An 18,199-nucleotide genomic window follows, 5' to 3' on the forward strand; every position below is an offset into this window, starting at 1 on the left:
CCCCCGCCTTGGGTTCTAACCCCACCCCTTTCGGGGTTGATTTTGTGAAGTTCAACAGCCTGTCAATTTCTCAACCCTGCGGATGAATCCAAAAATATTAACGTTTCCAGTGCAGCCTATAAGGCGTCGGTTAGGCCGCAACCAGCGGAATAATTAAAAAAAAAAAAAAAACTATGGGATAAAAATTCGAGTACAAGCATATTTATGCGACTCTCCCTCCTCACATTAGTGTGAAATAATGAGAAAAAATAAATTACTTAAATATGACGAAGCTAATAGAAATGCGATAACGCACATGAACGTATCTTTACCTCATAGCGAGATAATTTATTACGCAGCATTTCCAGGACCACCCCACTTTTAAGTCATTTGTAATTTAGTTTTTATTTTATAGAATTAGCTCAGTTTAGTTCATAGATTTAGCTTAACTCTGGTTTTAGATTGTAGATTTAGTTATTTCAGATTTTAGTTTACGGTATTATTTTTTTTTTAGTTCTGAGTTTAGTTTAATTTAGTTTTTGTTTATGGTTTTAATTTAGTTTAGTTTTATTCATTTAATTTCGATTTCGTTTTCTACTTGGGCCATTTTAGAATCAAAAAATTAGGAGGAAATATGGTATATCTGCTTCTCTTAATCTTAATCTCCCCAAGTCTCTCTCAACACATCGTTTCCTCTTACCCTCCCACCAGTGTCTCCCTCTCGCACTTCTGTTCTATCATGTCTCCCCCAGTTCCTTCTTCCCTCACTAATAACCATCCCATCAAATAACCAAGGCGGGACAATCCAGCTCGCATTCCCCCATCGCAATTACTAGGTCATAAAACAGAAGCCGGAATTAATACCCTCGGTAGCTCGCGTCGCGCATTCGCAATGGAGTAGTGCTGGTAACCACATGATGGCTGATGGAACGACCCAGGCCATTATCCCTCACAAGGTGGAGTGTGAGCACAACAGTGTGTCAGGCCATTAAGGAAACATCCTCCTAAGGGTGTCCCAAAAACCATTGCGTTAGGATGTCCCATGAATTTTTTCCTTCACACGTTACAGAAACTTTCTTCCTAAGGATGTTCCCATAATGTTTTGCATTAGGATGTTCACAGTACCTTTGCCTTAGAATGGCCAGGGTACCTTTGCCTTGCGATGTCCCGGAAATTTGTGCAAGTCTCAAGAGTCTATATTTTAGGATGTTTCAAGGTCCTTAGAATTCGGATGTCCCAAGAATCTTCGCCTGAGAATGTCATTAAAACCTTTGCTTAAAGATGTTCCAAGAACTTTTGCTTCTGACGTTTCCTTCGGACGTTTCAGGATATTTTCTTTTGGATGTCCATGAAACGTATAAGCGGAATCCTGGGCCTCACGATGTCTCATAAACTGTTTCATCATCTCAGGTTGCCACCAGAACCTTGATTTTTGGATAAACTGCTAAGTTGCAATCGATGTTTTTTTTTCTTCCGGGGAGGATGGGGGGTAGGGGAATTTAAGATGTTGAACTTGTTTGTTTGTTTGTTTGTGTGTGTGTGTGTGTGTGTGTGTGTGTGTGTGTGTGTGTGTGTGTGTGTGTGTGTGTGTGTGTGTGTTTATATTTGTTTAAATGTTTGTCCTGATCTTTTGTATGAGTCTGTTTTATATGTCAGTCTTTGTTTAAGGAGAGAGATTTTACAATGATGATACGTGGTATTACAAATTACACTGACAATAAGTGCTTGCAAACAGTTAATCAAATTTGGAAGGCTTCCTGATGATACTAAGGGACTCCCGCCAGGCCTCTCCTTTGCCCAAGGAGGCCAGACCCAGTCTGTCTCTCTGTATCCTGATCCAGTCCCTCCACAATGGAGGGATCAAGGGACTCTTGTGTTCCCACTCTTTCTAGTGAGCACATGGAGATGGAAGAACATCACATCCCTTATTTTCCTCCTGCAAGAAATAACTAAGAGTTTGGAGACTTCGGAAATATAAACACTTAAGCAGTATAATGTGATCCTTTATTGACAACGTTTCGCACACTGCGTGGGCGAAGCATTGTCAATAAAGGATCACATTATACTGCTGAAGTGTTTATATTTCCATTGTGTCGGCATTTTATATCATTTATTTCCAGTATGGAGACTTTACAATTCATCTAACCCTTATGCTGTATTTATCCTTAACCATTAATTCAACAGATTCCTAAATACACAGACTCTTAAACACACTAATTACAACTTCTACCTTAAATTTACACATAACTATTTAGTAACACACACACACACACACACACACACACACACACACACACACACACACACACACACACACACACACACACACACACACCAGAATTTACTTGCAATTTCTGACAAAATACCTTAAAAAAGAACTTTGGAAATCGAGCTATATGTAGTCCTCGAGAATACCTTCATTATTCGCAGAGTATCTAGTAGTCACTTACCTGTTTCACTTCCTGCTCAGTACTGCCTTGAATATTTCTAGAATACAATTTCTAACCCATATTCTTCCTAACTGTAGAAGCTCAAAACGTCAACCACCTGCAAAAGTCTAATCCTATTTTTAAATAACCTGCCACAGTCTATAACCAACCCACATTATCCTCCTTCTTACAGTCAGATATTACTGTCATCAGGAAATATTATAGAATATTATAATACTTCGCATTATGCGTATTCATTATTACATGAGACCACTACCTATATATATATATATGTCATGCCGAATAGGTAAAATTTGCTATTTGGCATAAATAGCAACGCTCTTTTTGCCGAATAAGGCAAGCGAAAATTTGTGTATCCAATAATTTCGCAAAAATCATTGTGAACCTAACGAAAAAAAGTGTTTCATTGTGTTTGTTTATTAATAAATTATTATAAACTTATCTAAAATATATTTAGTTGGATTAGGCTAAATTAAGTTGCGCTTGTTATAATAAGGTTAGGTAAGTTTTCTAAGGTTCTTTTGGTACAAAATTATAAGTTTTTACATTAACATGAATAAAAAATATGTATCTTTAAACGTATAAGAGAACATTTTAGAAAGGACTTAATTTTAAATGAGTTCTTGCTAATTGATCAGATTTACCTATTCGGCACGATATATATAAGTAGTCAAAAAAGCGGCTGAGCGGTGTATCCGGTTTTAGGGGTGCGGCTGAGCGGTGTATCCGGTTTTAGGGGTGCGGCTGAGCGGTGTATCCGGTCTAGGGCCAGCAGCTGGAGGGTCCCCTTTTCACACCTAGGTGTTACTTCCGGTTTGACCTTGACCTTGACCTCGCCCTCGAGACTACCTCACCCATGACCCCCCAACCAATACCCCCACCCACGACCCACCTTCGCGCCCGCGCCCCCCCGTCGCGCCGCGCGCCCGCCCGCGCCCTTCGCGACCCCCGCCCGCGCCTTCTGCTGCGCCTTCTGCAGCGTCGTCCGGATCGCCCCCGCGTCTCGAATTTTTTTCCGATTTTTTTCGAATTTTTTTTTAATTTCATTTTCTTGTGCTCTCCATCTCCTCGGATCAAATTTTTAAGGTTCCCACTTTCACCCCCCCATTCCCCCTCCGACTTTCACCCCCCAATCCCAAAAATTTCTCGATAATACAAGTTTTGGATTCCCCCCTATGGGGGTTTTCGAAATTCTTATGATCTCCTCGGATCAAGTTTTTTGGATCCCCCTATGGGGTTTTCGAAATTCCCCCTCCGACTTTCACCCCCCAACCCCAAAAATTTCTCGATAATACAAGTTTTTGGATTCCCCCCTATGGGTTTTCGAAATTCCCCCTGGATCCCCACTTTCATTTCCCCCCCAACCCCCAAAAATTTCTCAATATTCCTCGGATCAAGTTTTTGGATTCCCCCCTCTGGGGGTAAGTATGCTTACTACAGGTCTAAACAAGTCAAATGAACTAAGAAGGGTGTTTACTCGGCGGTCAGTGACGTCACACATACAAGCTGAATCTTGTCGACTTACCCCTATGTCAGTGACGTCACGTGATGACCGCGCACACAAGCTGAAACTTGTCGAGCCTTTTAGTTCATTAAAGTTAATAAGGGGACATAGTAGTGACGTCACGCGCACACAGGTTGAATCATGACGACCCTTTTAGTTCATTAAAGTTAATAAGGGGATATAGTACCTACATCATAGGGAAAACATTTTCATCATCAGAAAGACACATTTCAGGATAACACTAATACACAATATTTTTTTTTCATTATTTATTATACAGCCATTACATTTCTGGTAATACAAACAAATACAATTTCATTGAAAAAAGCTACAATTCATTGACTAAAATCAACGTAGAGTAATTTTTCTTCTCTTGTAGAATTTCTGTGCATTTTGTTCAGGGTCGTCGTCTTCTTCCTCATCTGTTATACAATAAACTTCTGGGGGGGAAGCTGGTGGATAATAAATGGGGGAATCCTCATCCGGGGAAGCTGGTGGATAATTTATGGGGGAAGCTGACGGATAATTTATGGGGGAATCCTCATCCATACATGAAGTAGGTTGGGAATTTGTCATAAAATATTCCATCTCGCTCCATACGCATTTATCGCAATAACAACTACTAACACATTCTCCACTCATATGAGACTGGGGAGAAGGTGCGATCTCGGCGTGGGTAGGAGTTACAATATCCTGGATAAAAGCGTTAACATCAACCCCGTGAGTAGGAGGCACATTCTCAACATCCACATGAGGTCGGGGAGAAGACTCGTTGGTAGGAGGGGCAGCAACAGCATCACCATATGGATGGGTAGGAGGCTGGGTGGATCTCGCTCCTAACAATCCCATCAACTCGCAAATCATTTGCTCCTGTCGGATTTGATTTGCGCGAATAAGTTCCAACAACCGCATTATATTCGCATCTGGCAAAGAAAAAAAAATTCTCGATTAGAAGAAGAATAAGGCATATCTTTAAATGCATTAAAAAGTTTTATTGGTTAATACATTACACTTCTAAAATCATTTATGTGTAAAAAAGATTTTTTCAATATTCACTTACCATTTACCGCAGGTGGATTATTCCAACATACACAGGGATGCAGTCTTCTCTCCTCCTCGCAGACACCTCCAACGGGATACTGAATTGGATTCATCCTTGACCCTACTTGAATGACAGTAGATCCAAACAGTGGCCCCAGCACAGTCATTTATACCAGTGTTGTGACTTTTCGCCCCGCCTCTAACCTTTTGCCCGCCTCTAAACGACTCTACCCACCGTATTATAATTCCAATATTTTACACAGATTTTCATAATTCCAGGTTGAATTATTAGCAAATACACTTGAACATGAGGGTATATTGAAATGCTCATATGCATATTTCATTATAAATTGGTCATTCTTTAATTTATTTCTACCAAAATCTTTAAACAAATATGGTATAATTTTCTTTACGCTATAATTTGTTAACTTATACACAAAATATATAGCATATAAGACGCACAACAATGATTTTTCATGTTGAATCCTCTGATTAATACCGTACATGAAATTTCTCTTGTATATAATTTTCTCATATATATTTGTATAATGTTTTAAATCCACCCCGAAACTATCTAAATATAATAATATGTGTTTGTTCACATATATAGTAATCCAATGACCCATATTTTCATCTTGATCGTTCAATATATTAATGATGAAAATTACCGGCTTATCTTTTATCCTCATAATAACTTCATTTATATTATTTGCGGCAAAACATCCCAAATACGAGGCATATCTTCCCGTATGATGTTTCAAGGCAATATTTATCTCTTCACAATTCATGATCTATACTCGTGTATGCACTATCACTGTTCTATTTTCATTTATATTTAAAATCGCATTAGTTTCACCAAACATCAGACAAATTCTATTCTCATCTTTCGGTTTACCAAATGTCATATCTATTCTCAAATTACCATTCTTCTCGACAGATATAGCATTCTTAACCTGTTCACTTCTCAGGTCAACACCTAATATAGTTCTGCCTTGGAGAAAACTCTTATATGTAATCAGATGATCAGTCTCCAAACCCAGAGATTTCAAGGTAGCGTAATATAACCTACTCGCATGTGTAGGAAACTTACAGTCAATATTAAGAATCATTTCTGAATTAATTGTAACCCCGAAATGATTCAAATCTTCATGTTGAAAATATAATGGATTAAAATTATATCCTCCATCATATGTCTTCATATCAACTAATATAATAAATATCTTATCGGGTATGACTTGTCCCCAAGGATTATCTGCGATCAATTGTGTTTGATTAGATGTCAGAATATATGATTTAAATAATGTCTTCTTGAACAGATATTCACACCCCTGCGGGTTTGCCCTCATGCTTGAATTCAATGCAATTAATGCATTCGTATACGGAATAACTTTATCGATCCATAATTTAATGGAATTAATATTATATTTATATGTTTTTCCGCTTAATGGAGTCATAATTGCCCATGCGGGTGAATGCAATTCAAGTCTCAATCGACATTCGACACTATCCAGGATATATTCGTGAAAACTACTCACATCCAGCATCAAAGGGAAACAAGTATTCACTTCATTCGTTAATTTACCTTCGTCTTTCTTAATATCATCTAAATCAGCTGATGTAATAGTACTACTTGCTGTGTCTTTATTACGAAAGAATGCTATTCTTCCCAATGTATCTAATTTTGATGGGGATAAATGCTTAAGCAGTTTAATATAACCCGTATATGAATAAAATGGATTCGATTCTATAAGTTGTTCATTGAGATACAAACACACAGATTTGAATATTGTCTGACTTATAGAGTTCACAAATATGACCTTATCTCCGTCTCCCAGTGCACTCCCATCCTCATTTGTTATATTTATGTTCATTTCCAAGGCCAGACTCGTTAAATCTAAAAAATGACCTTCTGAACTTTGTATTCTAAATTCGAGAAATTTATCAGATCCTTGATTTACTGGTAATACTTCACATGTGCGTCTAGCTGCTATTGAGGATTCAATAACGGCGTGGCCTGGTAATTTTGGGAATCCATCAGTTATGGAATGAGAATAAGTGGGGACGGGGGCGTTGAGTCCCCCTGGTGTAACGTATAGAGCACCAGCCGACATACTAACAATATGACAGTTAACAATAAACTAAAATTAATTAAATATTCCACTTTCTTTTATTATTAAATTTCAATCGTTTCAATCCAATCTTTCTACTTCCTCCGGTTAATAACTTCTGTCCGACACCCTTCAATGATTCTACACCTCTATTTCTCGCAGAATTTTTCAATGCAATACCATTATTAACATCGTTCAACACATTTTGTCCGTATTGTAATACTCCCGGAGCAAAGGTATTCAATAAGAATGGTATTGCTTTTCTGGCCATCCCACCGAGAAATGACAATAATCCTCCGCCCCTCCCTCTAGCTTTATATATGATATCATCTAAACCTGCTCCTTTCACCCTCGAAGTATCAAAGAGTTTCAGGAATGATTCCACTGAAGGAGGGGAGAAACTGGTTCTCATCTTGACGGTTCGTTCAATATTAACTCAACTTGATCATTCACTCTCGTTTTATAGGTCTTAAATGTAGTACACATACAGTAGAACACTTGTCATTATATTGAATTAACCTTCCTTTCTGATCAGCGAGCTTAATACTCACTTGATCAATTATCTTTTTATTAAGTGGTTTGTACATTGTGGGGTCATAATTAGATCTTAATGTATTAATATCAACTACTCCCAAAAGAGATACCAACTGATCGCCAAAATTAATGGGATCAATCAAATCACTATATATTAACATATAATTAATACCTGATTCAGGATCGGGTGGGTTTACCGCCTTCACACCAGACTCGTTAAAAATAATCTCTTTTTTATTGGTAAAGACATACAAAATTTCATTACCTGAGAACCCTAACATATCGCTTCCTTCTTTATCAAATTCCAACCCCACATAACCACTGGTAATATCAGAAGGTAGTATAATTTTTTTTTCAAGTTAATAACCACTCTGTTTATTCCTGGATGATATGTGAACACAATTGAGTTTTTGGGGATGATAATACCCGTTATATGTTTAACTGCTATTAGCAGATTTACATTAATATCCTCATTTATTGCCTCTAAAATCCTTGTCATATCACCTCCAATAATTTTGCTCATATCAATTTTATGGATATATTTATTTACTGTAGATTTCTCATATTTAATACATATCTTCAAATTCTTTTGCGGTATATAATGTGTCTTGGGGTAAATTATATTTTTCAGAGCAACCTCATAATCAATTTTATTATCTAATATAATGGGATCATATAATTTATTAATGAATGCCGAAGGTGTATTGGCGGGAAATAAATCAAGACTGGAATCGCTACAGACGTATAGAAGACGTTCAGCCATCTCCACACTCTTATAACACACTGAGTAAAAAACATATCATCACGGAGTTTATATACTCACCTAATATGTTATCCACGATGTTTCCTCTCTCCATACACCGCCTCCTTTATGTAATAATTGTCTTCTCACTTTTGTATTCCTCACAAAATCAAAATGTATACCTGTTATATTTAATAAATGCTTTATTTCTGTTAAGTAATCAGAATCGATTCTTCTCGCTGATTTCACATTGTTTTCTGATAAAACATTTAATATTTCAATAATATTACGTCCAGTAATGGGGGTAAGAAGGTCACCATTCTCATCCCAACTCACCAAAGGATTTCTTTGCAATAATACCAACATTGATTTCACATATTCTATATTTCTCGCACTCACTCTTATGTGCATGAATCTTGACAAATCTGGGGTTTTCTGAGGTTTCACCGAGGTGAGAGCAGGTGGGTTGACCTGCCTAGCGGGAGTAGTCTTAAACTTGCGTTTAACACCACGCTTCAAGCATCCACCTCCTCCTTCTAAATTCTCATCACCTCCCGATTTTACTAACTCGAGAGGTTTCCGATTCATAACTGAAGTTGGTACAAGATAAAATTCTTTCATGATTTATTAAACAATCTCGAAATAATACCTACTGCTAGAGGTAATATAATACTAAGAAGATTTCCACCTCTGATACTCAGCAAATATTTTTTTTTACGCTGAAAACCGATTTTCTTACAAGCTAGTGATTTAATCTCGTTCTTGTACTTTTTAAATATTTTAGGGTCTAATGGTATTTTATTCTTAATCAAATTCTTGAAAATCTCACTGATACAACTTATGTGTGTTTTCTTAAACTGTTGTAATAAACTCTTCCGATGATTGCGTGGGAGACTATTAAGTAATGTAATTAATTCTTTAAATTTTTCTAATAATGATTTTTTCATTGTACCTTCAACAAATCTCCTTCTTTGACCCACGAATTAAAAGTGGAATCATAACCTTTATAAGATACCAAATAATGCGTAATTCCACCAATTTTTTTTCGTTTCAATACTCTGTCGATAATATATTCTGGAGGTGGTATGACTGGGGTCAATTCTTCGCGATAAAATGTTCCTTTAATCTTTTCACCTTTCAAATCTTTCAAATGATATGTTGTTATAGGTTGAGAATTATTAATTCTATATATTTTAAATATTTCCTCTGTATTTTGTGTGTGAAACCCTCGGTTAAACGCGGATGATCTGCTAAGAGTCACTCTTGTTGTGTCTCCAACAGCCAATTTCTTACTGATTCGTTTCTTATTGGATCTTCCATTTTTATAATTTATGCGAAACTGATTCCTTATATCATTCAATGTCGTAATACCATGGACTTGCAATGGGGTTTTACCGCCAATCCCCGAGTGCGGAGTTGAATTATACGCATCTACTAATTCATTTAACACTTTTGAATAATTAAATGTATTGGCACTTGTCATATACTTGTATAATTTACGTTTCAACGTTTGCAAGCCTCTCTCTGCAATGGAAGCTTTTGTTTCTTTCGAAAATACATGATATAACTTTATATGCTTACTCTGCAGATAATTCTGTACCTGTTTATTTAGAAACTCCCTGCCTTTATCTGTAAATAATCTCGATATATTCTTCGCCTTTTCATTCTCCAATATGTTTTGTAATGCATGTAAAGTGCTCGGTCCGTCTTTCTTTTTCATGAGTACTGCTTGTAAATATCTTGAAAAAACATCGATACACACGAGAATGTATTTATATCCATCATTATATCTGGATAATTTAGACATATCACCCAAATCACAGGTTAATATCACTCTGGGTTTGGGTGCAATTATTTTCCTACGAGGAAACTTCTTAGGTTTAAGAACGTATAAAGTATATGATCTTTCTGAATTTAAGAAATTTCTGACCTCTTTCAAGGTTATGGACGGATCAATCTTTTTTACAGCTGTATATAAACTGTTTACACCAGAGAATGATCCCGCAGAACCAGGATCTCTATAAACCTTTTCAATTAATTTTGCTCGCTCCATTGGTATACAATTTCGTAGGAATCCTGCCGTAACACATTGGTTCGCAACTGTAATGCTTCTGGTGTATTTAATGCAAGGTCTATGAATAAATAACCAAAGGGTGATCGATTTATAGCAGATTTATATATATTTACAAATTCCTTATTTTTTCCGAAAACTTGTCGCCCCAGAATCTCTACTTGTCCAAGATCCCTCATTTTAAATAAAGCAAAATGCGTGGCGTTTAAAGCCATGGTACGACTATATCGTCCTCCGTGAAATATATTTTGAGTAATCAGAATAATGCTTATATTATGATGTCTACCTTTAGTAAAACATTCGAGAATAATTTCACTGTTACCAGCTTTTAAAAATAGATCATCAACAATAATTATTGTATTTTCATCGGATGATGCAATGACATTCTGTGGGTCGATAATATCTTTACTTAATGTTAATTTATGAGATATCTCTGAATCTTGTTCTAAGGGATGTGATGTCACCCCGCATATTATAATGTTATGAAATTTCTCATGGTATAACTTTAATAATTTTGATGCGAAATAAGATTTGCCACTATTCGAATAACCGGCAATGATAATCCTTGTTGGATAACGAAATATATCTACGTCAGCAGATGTGTATGTTGACAAGTTCATTGTACTGTCGAGAGAGATTATGTTTACCATAGAGAGGTGACTTGTACACTGTAAGTGTTAATGGGTTTTCAAGATATATAACAGCTAAGTTAATGAGGAGTAACCTGTGGAGCGGGACTGCCTCACCAAAATTAGTTACTTTAGGGTGAACCGCATTGTGGCGTGACTGACCTGTGTTGACCCAGGTGTTATGTTCTACCTTGGGTGTGAACCGCATTACATGCCGTCTGTCTGACCTGTGTTGACCCAGGTGTGATTTTCTACCTTGGGTGTGAACCGCATTTCATGGCGTCTGTCTGACCTGAGTTGACGCAGATGTTCGGTAAGGAGATGGCCGTGTGATTTTCTACCTTGGGTGTGAATCGCATTTCATGGTGTCTGTCCTGAGATGACGCAGGTGTAGGGTAAGGAGATGGCCGTGTGATTTTCTACCTTGGGTGTAAACCGCATTACATGGTGGCGTCGGAGGGGGAAGGGGTGTACAAAAATCATGACGCAATACTTTGGGGCGGCTCATATAAGGTCGAGGAGTCACTCAGAGCGTGGATTGTGTTTCCATCCATCAAGCCTGGCTGACCTCATCTTTCCAACGCTGAACCGCACATCATGGAGAAAGGTAAGTTGTGCTTAGAAAAATCTTGATATGCGGTGAAACAGATATTATTTAACATGATTAATTTTTGTTGAAGCATACGAGTGAAATTTGATACGAGTGAAAAAAATTTGGGTTAATTTTTGTTGTTGGAGCATACGAGTGAAATTTTTACTGGGTTAGTGCGTTAATAAGTGAAATTCTTAACAGAGGATAAGAAAAGAATATACGCGAATTACTTGGAAGCATTAGTGAAGAGGAGATTGTCGATTAGAAGGCGACGATCGTTGGAAATCAAGAAAGGTGGTGTACATCGCAATGAGAGGTTGTTAGAATTAAAGAATGAGTGGGAACGCATAGATGTATTATGGAAGAAGGCTGTAGAAACAGGTATGTATCCAATTGTGATCTTTTGTTGTGAAAAATATTTATCGTAAAAATGTGCTAGTCACTCGAGAAAGATTTTTGTTCCATTCATTAAAATCTTAATCCTCGTATTGATATGTAAAACGTATTATATAAAAATTGAGAAGGGTGACCTTCTTACCCCCATTAACGTAATATTTTGTACTATTCATTGAAATCTTAATATATAAAAAAATGATTTTGGGTTATGAATTGGATATACTTTTTTCCTCTGCAGGAAATACACCTGGTACTGTTGTGAATCAAACTGAGAGTAATGTTGCACAGCCTGGAGGTGTGACGGGGAATGAAGATGAGAGTGCAGGTAGATCTGCTAGTGTTGGTATCTCACAACGCGGAGGTGTGGATACTTCTGTCCCCATTAATGATGAGAGAGCAACTACCTCACATGTCGTGTCTGACAGTAATGACGCACACATTAGTGGAGGTGAAGATGAGAGTCCAGAAATTATCACATACATCCAGAATTTTAGAGGTAGACATACAGTGAGGAAATATAGTGTTCCTTCAACTTATAACAGAGAGTTAAGAATGTATTTACATGCTTATAGGGATTATTTTATAGATCAGATGCGAGATATGTATGATAGATCACCTCTAGCAATGTCGCTCAGAATCCACCCAATTATAGTTATAAGGACATTACGTCAAAACATATCGGGTGATGATCAAAATGGACAATTTGTGATAAATTTAGCGTTTGAGTTAGTAAGTGAAGAGGAAATCTCTGAAGTATTTGATCGATGGGTGGGAACGATATTAGAAAGATACGAGACAGAGTTGCAAGATCAGGAAGGATCTGGTTGGATCATAGATCAAATCGAATCTTTCAGTATCGAATACGTTAAAGTAGAATTCAGAGTACAAGTGGGGTCATATGTGGCATATCCCAAGAAACTGCGAGGGAACCAATATGTATTTAATCCAGAGATTAATGATGGGTTATGTGTACTGCGTGCTTTTGCTGCCTATCAATGTTATAAAAAGAATATGTCATGGGTTCATATTCGCAGAGCAGTTACTACTAAGAAAGGATGTCTTAATCATGCAAAATCTTCTATAGATGATTTTCCCATTACACGTGATAAGTTAGGTATATTAGAGAAGGAAAATAAAGTGTCATTATATGTTTATCAATTAAGAAAGGATCAAGATAGGACATTTATGGCTATGTGTCGTAAGGGGAATAAGAAATATAAGGACATTATGTGTGCGTTATTGTTGAATGAAAGTCATTTGGTTTTAATCAAAGATTTTGACGGGTATGTTAGAACGATAATGAAGGATCGTGATGTAAAGAAGCACTGTCATAGTTGTTTGATGAAGTTGAATACACAGGAAGAGTTAGATATCCACGAAGATGGATGTAAAATCAATCAGGTTCTCGTATTCCCCCCGGAAGGAACAACAGTACACTTTGAAAATTTTAGTCATACACATTCCAGCGAATATATCGGTGTATTTGATTTCGAATGTGCATTAGACACCACTCTCCCGGCAGGTAAAATTGAGTCTCGTCATAAAGCTATTGCCTATTGTTATATTATATTTGATCGCAAAGGAGAAATAGTGTGTATAAAGAGTTATAAGGGGGAGGATGCTGTTAATCATTTCATTTTAAATGTTAGTGGTGAATGGAATAAAATAAAGTATAGAAGACAGTATCATGAAATCCATATGACAGAGGAGGATAAGATGAGACATGATTCTCAGAACACTTGTGAATTATGTGGTAACACCTTCAAAAAACCCAAAGACAAACATAAACACCATGACCATACTTTAAATTTCAATAATTATATTGGAGCCTATTGTGCACGTTGTAATATGCAGTGTAAAGACAAGAGAGAGAAATTATTGTTTTTTGTCATAACATGTCGTATGATTTAGGAATAATTTTAAAGGAATTGAATGTTGATAAATATAATGTTGAAATTCATTCGAAACAAGGATTCAAATTCTTGAAAGTAGACATAGGTAAGGTTAGGTTTCAAGATTCACTGTCTTTATTGAATGGATCTCTTTCCACGTTAGCAGAACAACATATCAAGGCAGGTAAATCCCTGAAATATACAGAGACTATTCTGAAAGATGTGCCTCGAGATGTCTTACCTTTATTATGTAAAGGAAAACAAATTTTGTGTTATGATTATATTGATAGTTTAAAGAAGCTCGATGAAACAAAATTACCGAGTAAAGATCATTTTTTTAATTCTTTGAGAAATAGCGCTATCAGCCAAGAAGATTATGAACATGCATTGAAAGTGTTTGAGTTGGGTAAATGTAAGACTTTAGGAGATTACTTGATGTTATATCTCAAGACAGATGTTGGTTTGTTAGCCGATGTCTTCATGGAGTGGCGTAAAACACTCAAAGATATTTATAAGCTAGACGTTAGTAATTATATAAGTTTACCATCATTCAGTTGGGATGCATTCCTATTGAAAACTAATGTAAGATTAGATATGATATATTCCCATGAATTATATGACTTGATTAAAAGGAATCTCAGAGGAGGGTTTACGTGCGCAATTAATCAGTATTCTAAAGCAGATAATCCCCTAATTAACCCTAATTTTGATGTTGAGAGTGGAATGGGCACTCATATTTTATATCTAGATTTTAATTCTTTGTATGCTAGTGCGATGGTTGAAGCTCTTCCACAGAATGGTATCAGAAAATTATCGAATGACGAGAAGAATGCTATCCTCGATGTGGGATTAAGTAATGTTTCCTGTGAAGGCCAAAAGGGATATTGGATAGAATGTGATACCAAGCACATATCCCCCGAGGTAGCTAGACGCACTGATGAACTTCCTTTAATATTATCACACATGAATATATCAGAAGAGATGTTATCTCCTTATTGTGAATCTATATTGAAAAATGAAGGTAGAAAGATCCCCAAATCTAATGGGAAATTAGTGGACAGTCATTTATCTCAGAAAAATTATTTGATCAGTCTAGAATTGTTACAGTTATTACTGGAACTTGGGTTAGAGGTGGAAAAGGTTCATACCATATATGAATATACACAGACAAAATTTTTAGAACCTTTCATATCAACTAATATTGCACAGAGAACAGCTACAAGATGTCCTATCAAGTCAAAAGCCTTCAAATTAACTAATAACGCCATATATGGGAAATCATTGTTGAATATTACAAAGTATGCTGAGAAATATAGATATATCAATAATGAGAAAGCATTTATTAGAGCGAGTAAAGATCCTTTGTTAAAAAATATCACACATTTAAATCAAGATAGAGTAATTTGCAAATTCAATAAAGATATATTAGAAGTTAAGCAACCACTTTATCTCGGTTTTCAAATTCTTGAGATAGCTAAAAAGAAATTGTATCATTTTTGGTATAAAGTTTTAAAACAGCATTATGGTGATGATGTAAGACTTCTTTATACCGATACTGACTCCTATATTTTTAGCTTGAAATGTAAAGATTTGTACACAGAGTTAAAAAGTGAACCATTGTTAGGTTATATGGATTTTTCAAATTTCAGTCCTGAGCATCCCTTATATGATGATAGTAGAAAATGGGAGCTGGGGTTATTGAAATCTGAAATGTGTGATAATCATATTAGCGAGTTGATAGCCCTGAAAGCTAAAATGTATTCTGTCAAGATTGCTGGAAGATCAACTACTGTCAGCAGAGCCAAGGGTATTCCTTCGCAATTTATGCCATTATTAACACATGCAAGATATAAGAATGTTTTATCAAATGCAGATAGAGAATTATTCACGTGTAAGTCTATAAGTAATGTAAAAGGTGAAATATGTACGGTAAGAATTAATAAGAGAGGTTTGTCAGCCTTTGATGATAAAAGATATCATTTGAATACTAATGAATCCTTGGCTTATGGACACCCTGATATTCCACCATCTAAACGTAGGAGAATAGAGTGATGTATTGCTTGTATAATAAATAAATAATGAAAAAAAAAATAATGTGTATTAGTGTTATCCTGAAATGTGTCTTTCTGATGATGAAAATGTTTTCCCTATGATGTAGGTACTATATCCCCTTATTAACTTTAATGAACTAAAAGGGTCGACAAGATTCAACCTGTGTGCGCGTGACGTCACTGACCGCCGAGTAAACACCCTTCTTAGGTCATTTGACTTGTTTAGACCTGTAGTAAGCATGCTTACCCCCAGAGGGGGGAATCCAAAAAAACCTTGATCCAAGGAGATGGAGAATTTCGAAAACCCCCATAGGGGGGAATCCAAAAACTTGATCCGAGGACATGGAGAGCACAAGAAAATGAAATTCAATAAAAATCGAAAAAAATCGGAAAAAAAAATCGGGGCGCGTGGGCGATCCGGACGATGCTGCAGAAGGCGCTGCAGAAGGCGCAGCAGAAGGCGCGGGTTTGGTCGCGAAGGGCGCGGGCGGGCGCGCGGCGCGACGGGCGGGGGTCGTGGGCGGGGGTCGTGGGGTCATGGGCGGGGTCAAGGTCATTAGCACATAGGTGTGAAAAGGGGACACGTGTCCGGAAGGGTCATTATCATAGGGTCAAGGTCATTAGCACATAGGTGTGAAAAGGCGGCATCCTTTGAAGGGGCCCCCAGCCGCATTTTTGACTACTTATATGTATATACATATATATATATATATATATATATATATATATATATATATATATATATATATATATATATATATATATATATATATATATATATGTCGTGCCGAATAGGCAGAACTTGCGATCTTGGCTTAAATAGCAACGCTCATCTTGCCATATAGGACAAGTGAAAATTTGTGCATGCAATAATTTCGCCAAAATCATTCTGAACCTAACGAAAAAAATATATTTGATTGTGTTTGTTTAGTACTAAATTATTGTAAACGTATTTAAAATATATTTAGTTGGGTTAGGCTAAAATAAATTGTTCTTGTTATAATAAGGTTAGGTAAGTTTTCTAAGTTCCTTTTGGTGCAAAATTAAAATTTTTTACATTAACATTAATGAAAAAAATATATCTTTAAACGTATAAGAAAAAATTTCAGAAAGGACTTAATTTTAAATGAGTTCTTGCTAATTGACCAGTTATACATATTCGGCACGACATATATATATATATATATATATATATATATATATATATATATATATATATATATATATATATATATATATATATATATATATATATATATATATATACATTGTACCATTGTATTCATGTTTGTGTTTTCTGTTAATGTATTCTGTCTATTAATAAATTTTCAAACAGGTCCGGGGAGAACCTTGAGTTTTCCCTGAGGTACGTTTATTGTCTTCTCTGAGGATGAGGGTCCCCAGTCCAGTTATAGAGGTGGTACCTTATATATTTATAATATAATATATAAAATATATAGATCTTAAAGAAATTTAATTCATCTATATACCAAATAATACTGCTTGAAAAGATTCTTGTTTTAAACATCAATTTTAATTCTGACAGAAACAACTACCCCCTCACTTCTCATCAGCGGTTTCATTACTGGATAGTGTAGTAATGTGCTTGAGGAAATATTCCTGGGGTACTCAATTTTCTCCATCCGTTTACGGCGAAGCAACCAGAAAAAACACCTTGTCGGACACAACACCGAGTTATCTGCTAACACACATCCGCTTCTGGAGACAGAGCCAGAAGATTACCTTGACGGATACAACAACACACATAACAATTTATCTCGTAACACACATCCGCTTGTGGAGACGGAGTCAGAACTCCTTGACGGATACAACAAATACACTCAGTTGTCTGGTTATAGACAACATTCCCCGGATACTGCGGCGTCAGGTATAGGGCTGTGAGCACCTCAAGTGAGTTAATAAGTGGAAGGTGGGATTAATTGTAATATCTGGGGGCTACTGGGATGATACTGCTGATACGACTACTATTACTACTAGTACTGCCATTGCCGCTTGTAGTGTTACATCTAAAACTATCACTTCTGCTATTGTAATTGATCCTACAACAACTACTACTGCTACTACTACCACTGGGGTGGGCTGCTGTAGACAATGGTGCCCACTCTGTGTCTCTGCAGTGGGCTGATATAGACAGTGGTGTCTGTTAATAATATACCATCAATAAAAGGCAGAAGCTAGACAATACACTG

General features: G+C 36.4%; 1 protein-coding gene across 1 annotated transcript; it reads left to right on the forward strand.

The window, feature by feature from the left end:
* Positions 1 to 11,821: 11,821 nt before the first annotated feature.
* Positions 11,822 to 13,957, forward strand: LOC128700095 (uncharacterized). Its single transcript, XM_070081964.1, has 2 exons — positions 11,822 to 12,031; positions 12,285 to 13,957. The coding sequence occupies exon 2, from the start codon at positions 12,599 to 12,601 to the stop codon at positions 13,955 to 13,957; it is 1,359 nt and encodes a 452-aa protein (XP_069938065.1). The 5' UTR covers positions 11,822 to 12,031; positions 12,285 to 12,598.
* The last annotated feature ends 4,242 nt before the right edge of the window (positions 13,958 to 18,199 follow it).

The sequence above is a fragment of the Cherax quadricarinatus genome, unplaced genomic scaffold (assembly GCF_038502225.1).
Source record: "Cherax quadricarinatus isolate ZL_2023a unplaced genomic scaffold, ASM3850222v1 Contig5352, whole genome shotgun sequence".
Taxonomy (NCBI): Eukaryota; Metazoa; Arthropoda; class Malacostraca; order Decapoda; family Parastacidae; genus Cherax; species Cherax quadricarinatus.

Bases quoted from the DNA above. Each gene is read 5' to 3' on its own strand.
- LOC128700095 (XM_070081964.1), top strand. From the start codon at position 12,599: ATGTATTTACATGCTTATAGGGATTATTTTATAGATCAGATGCGAGAT.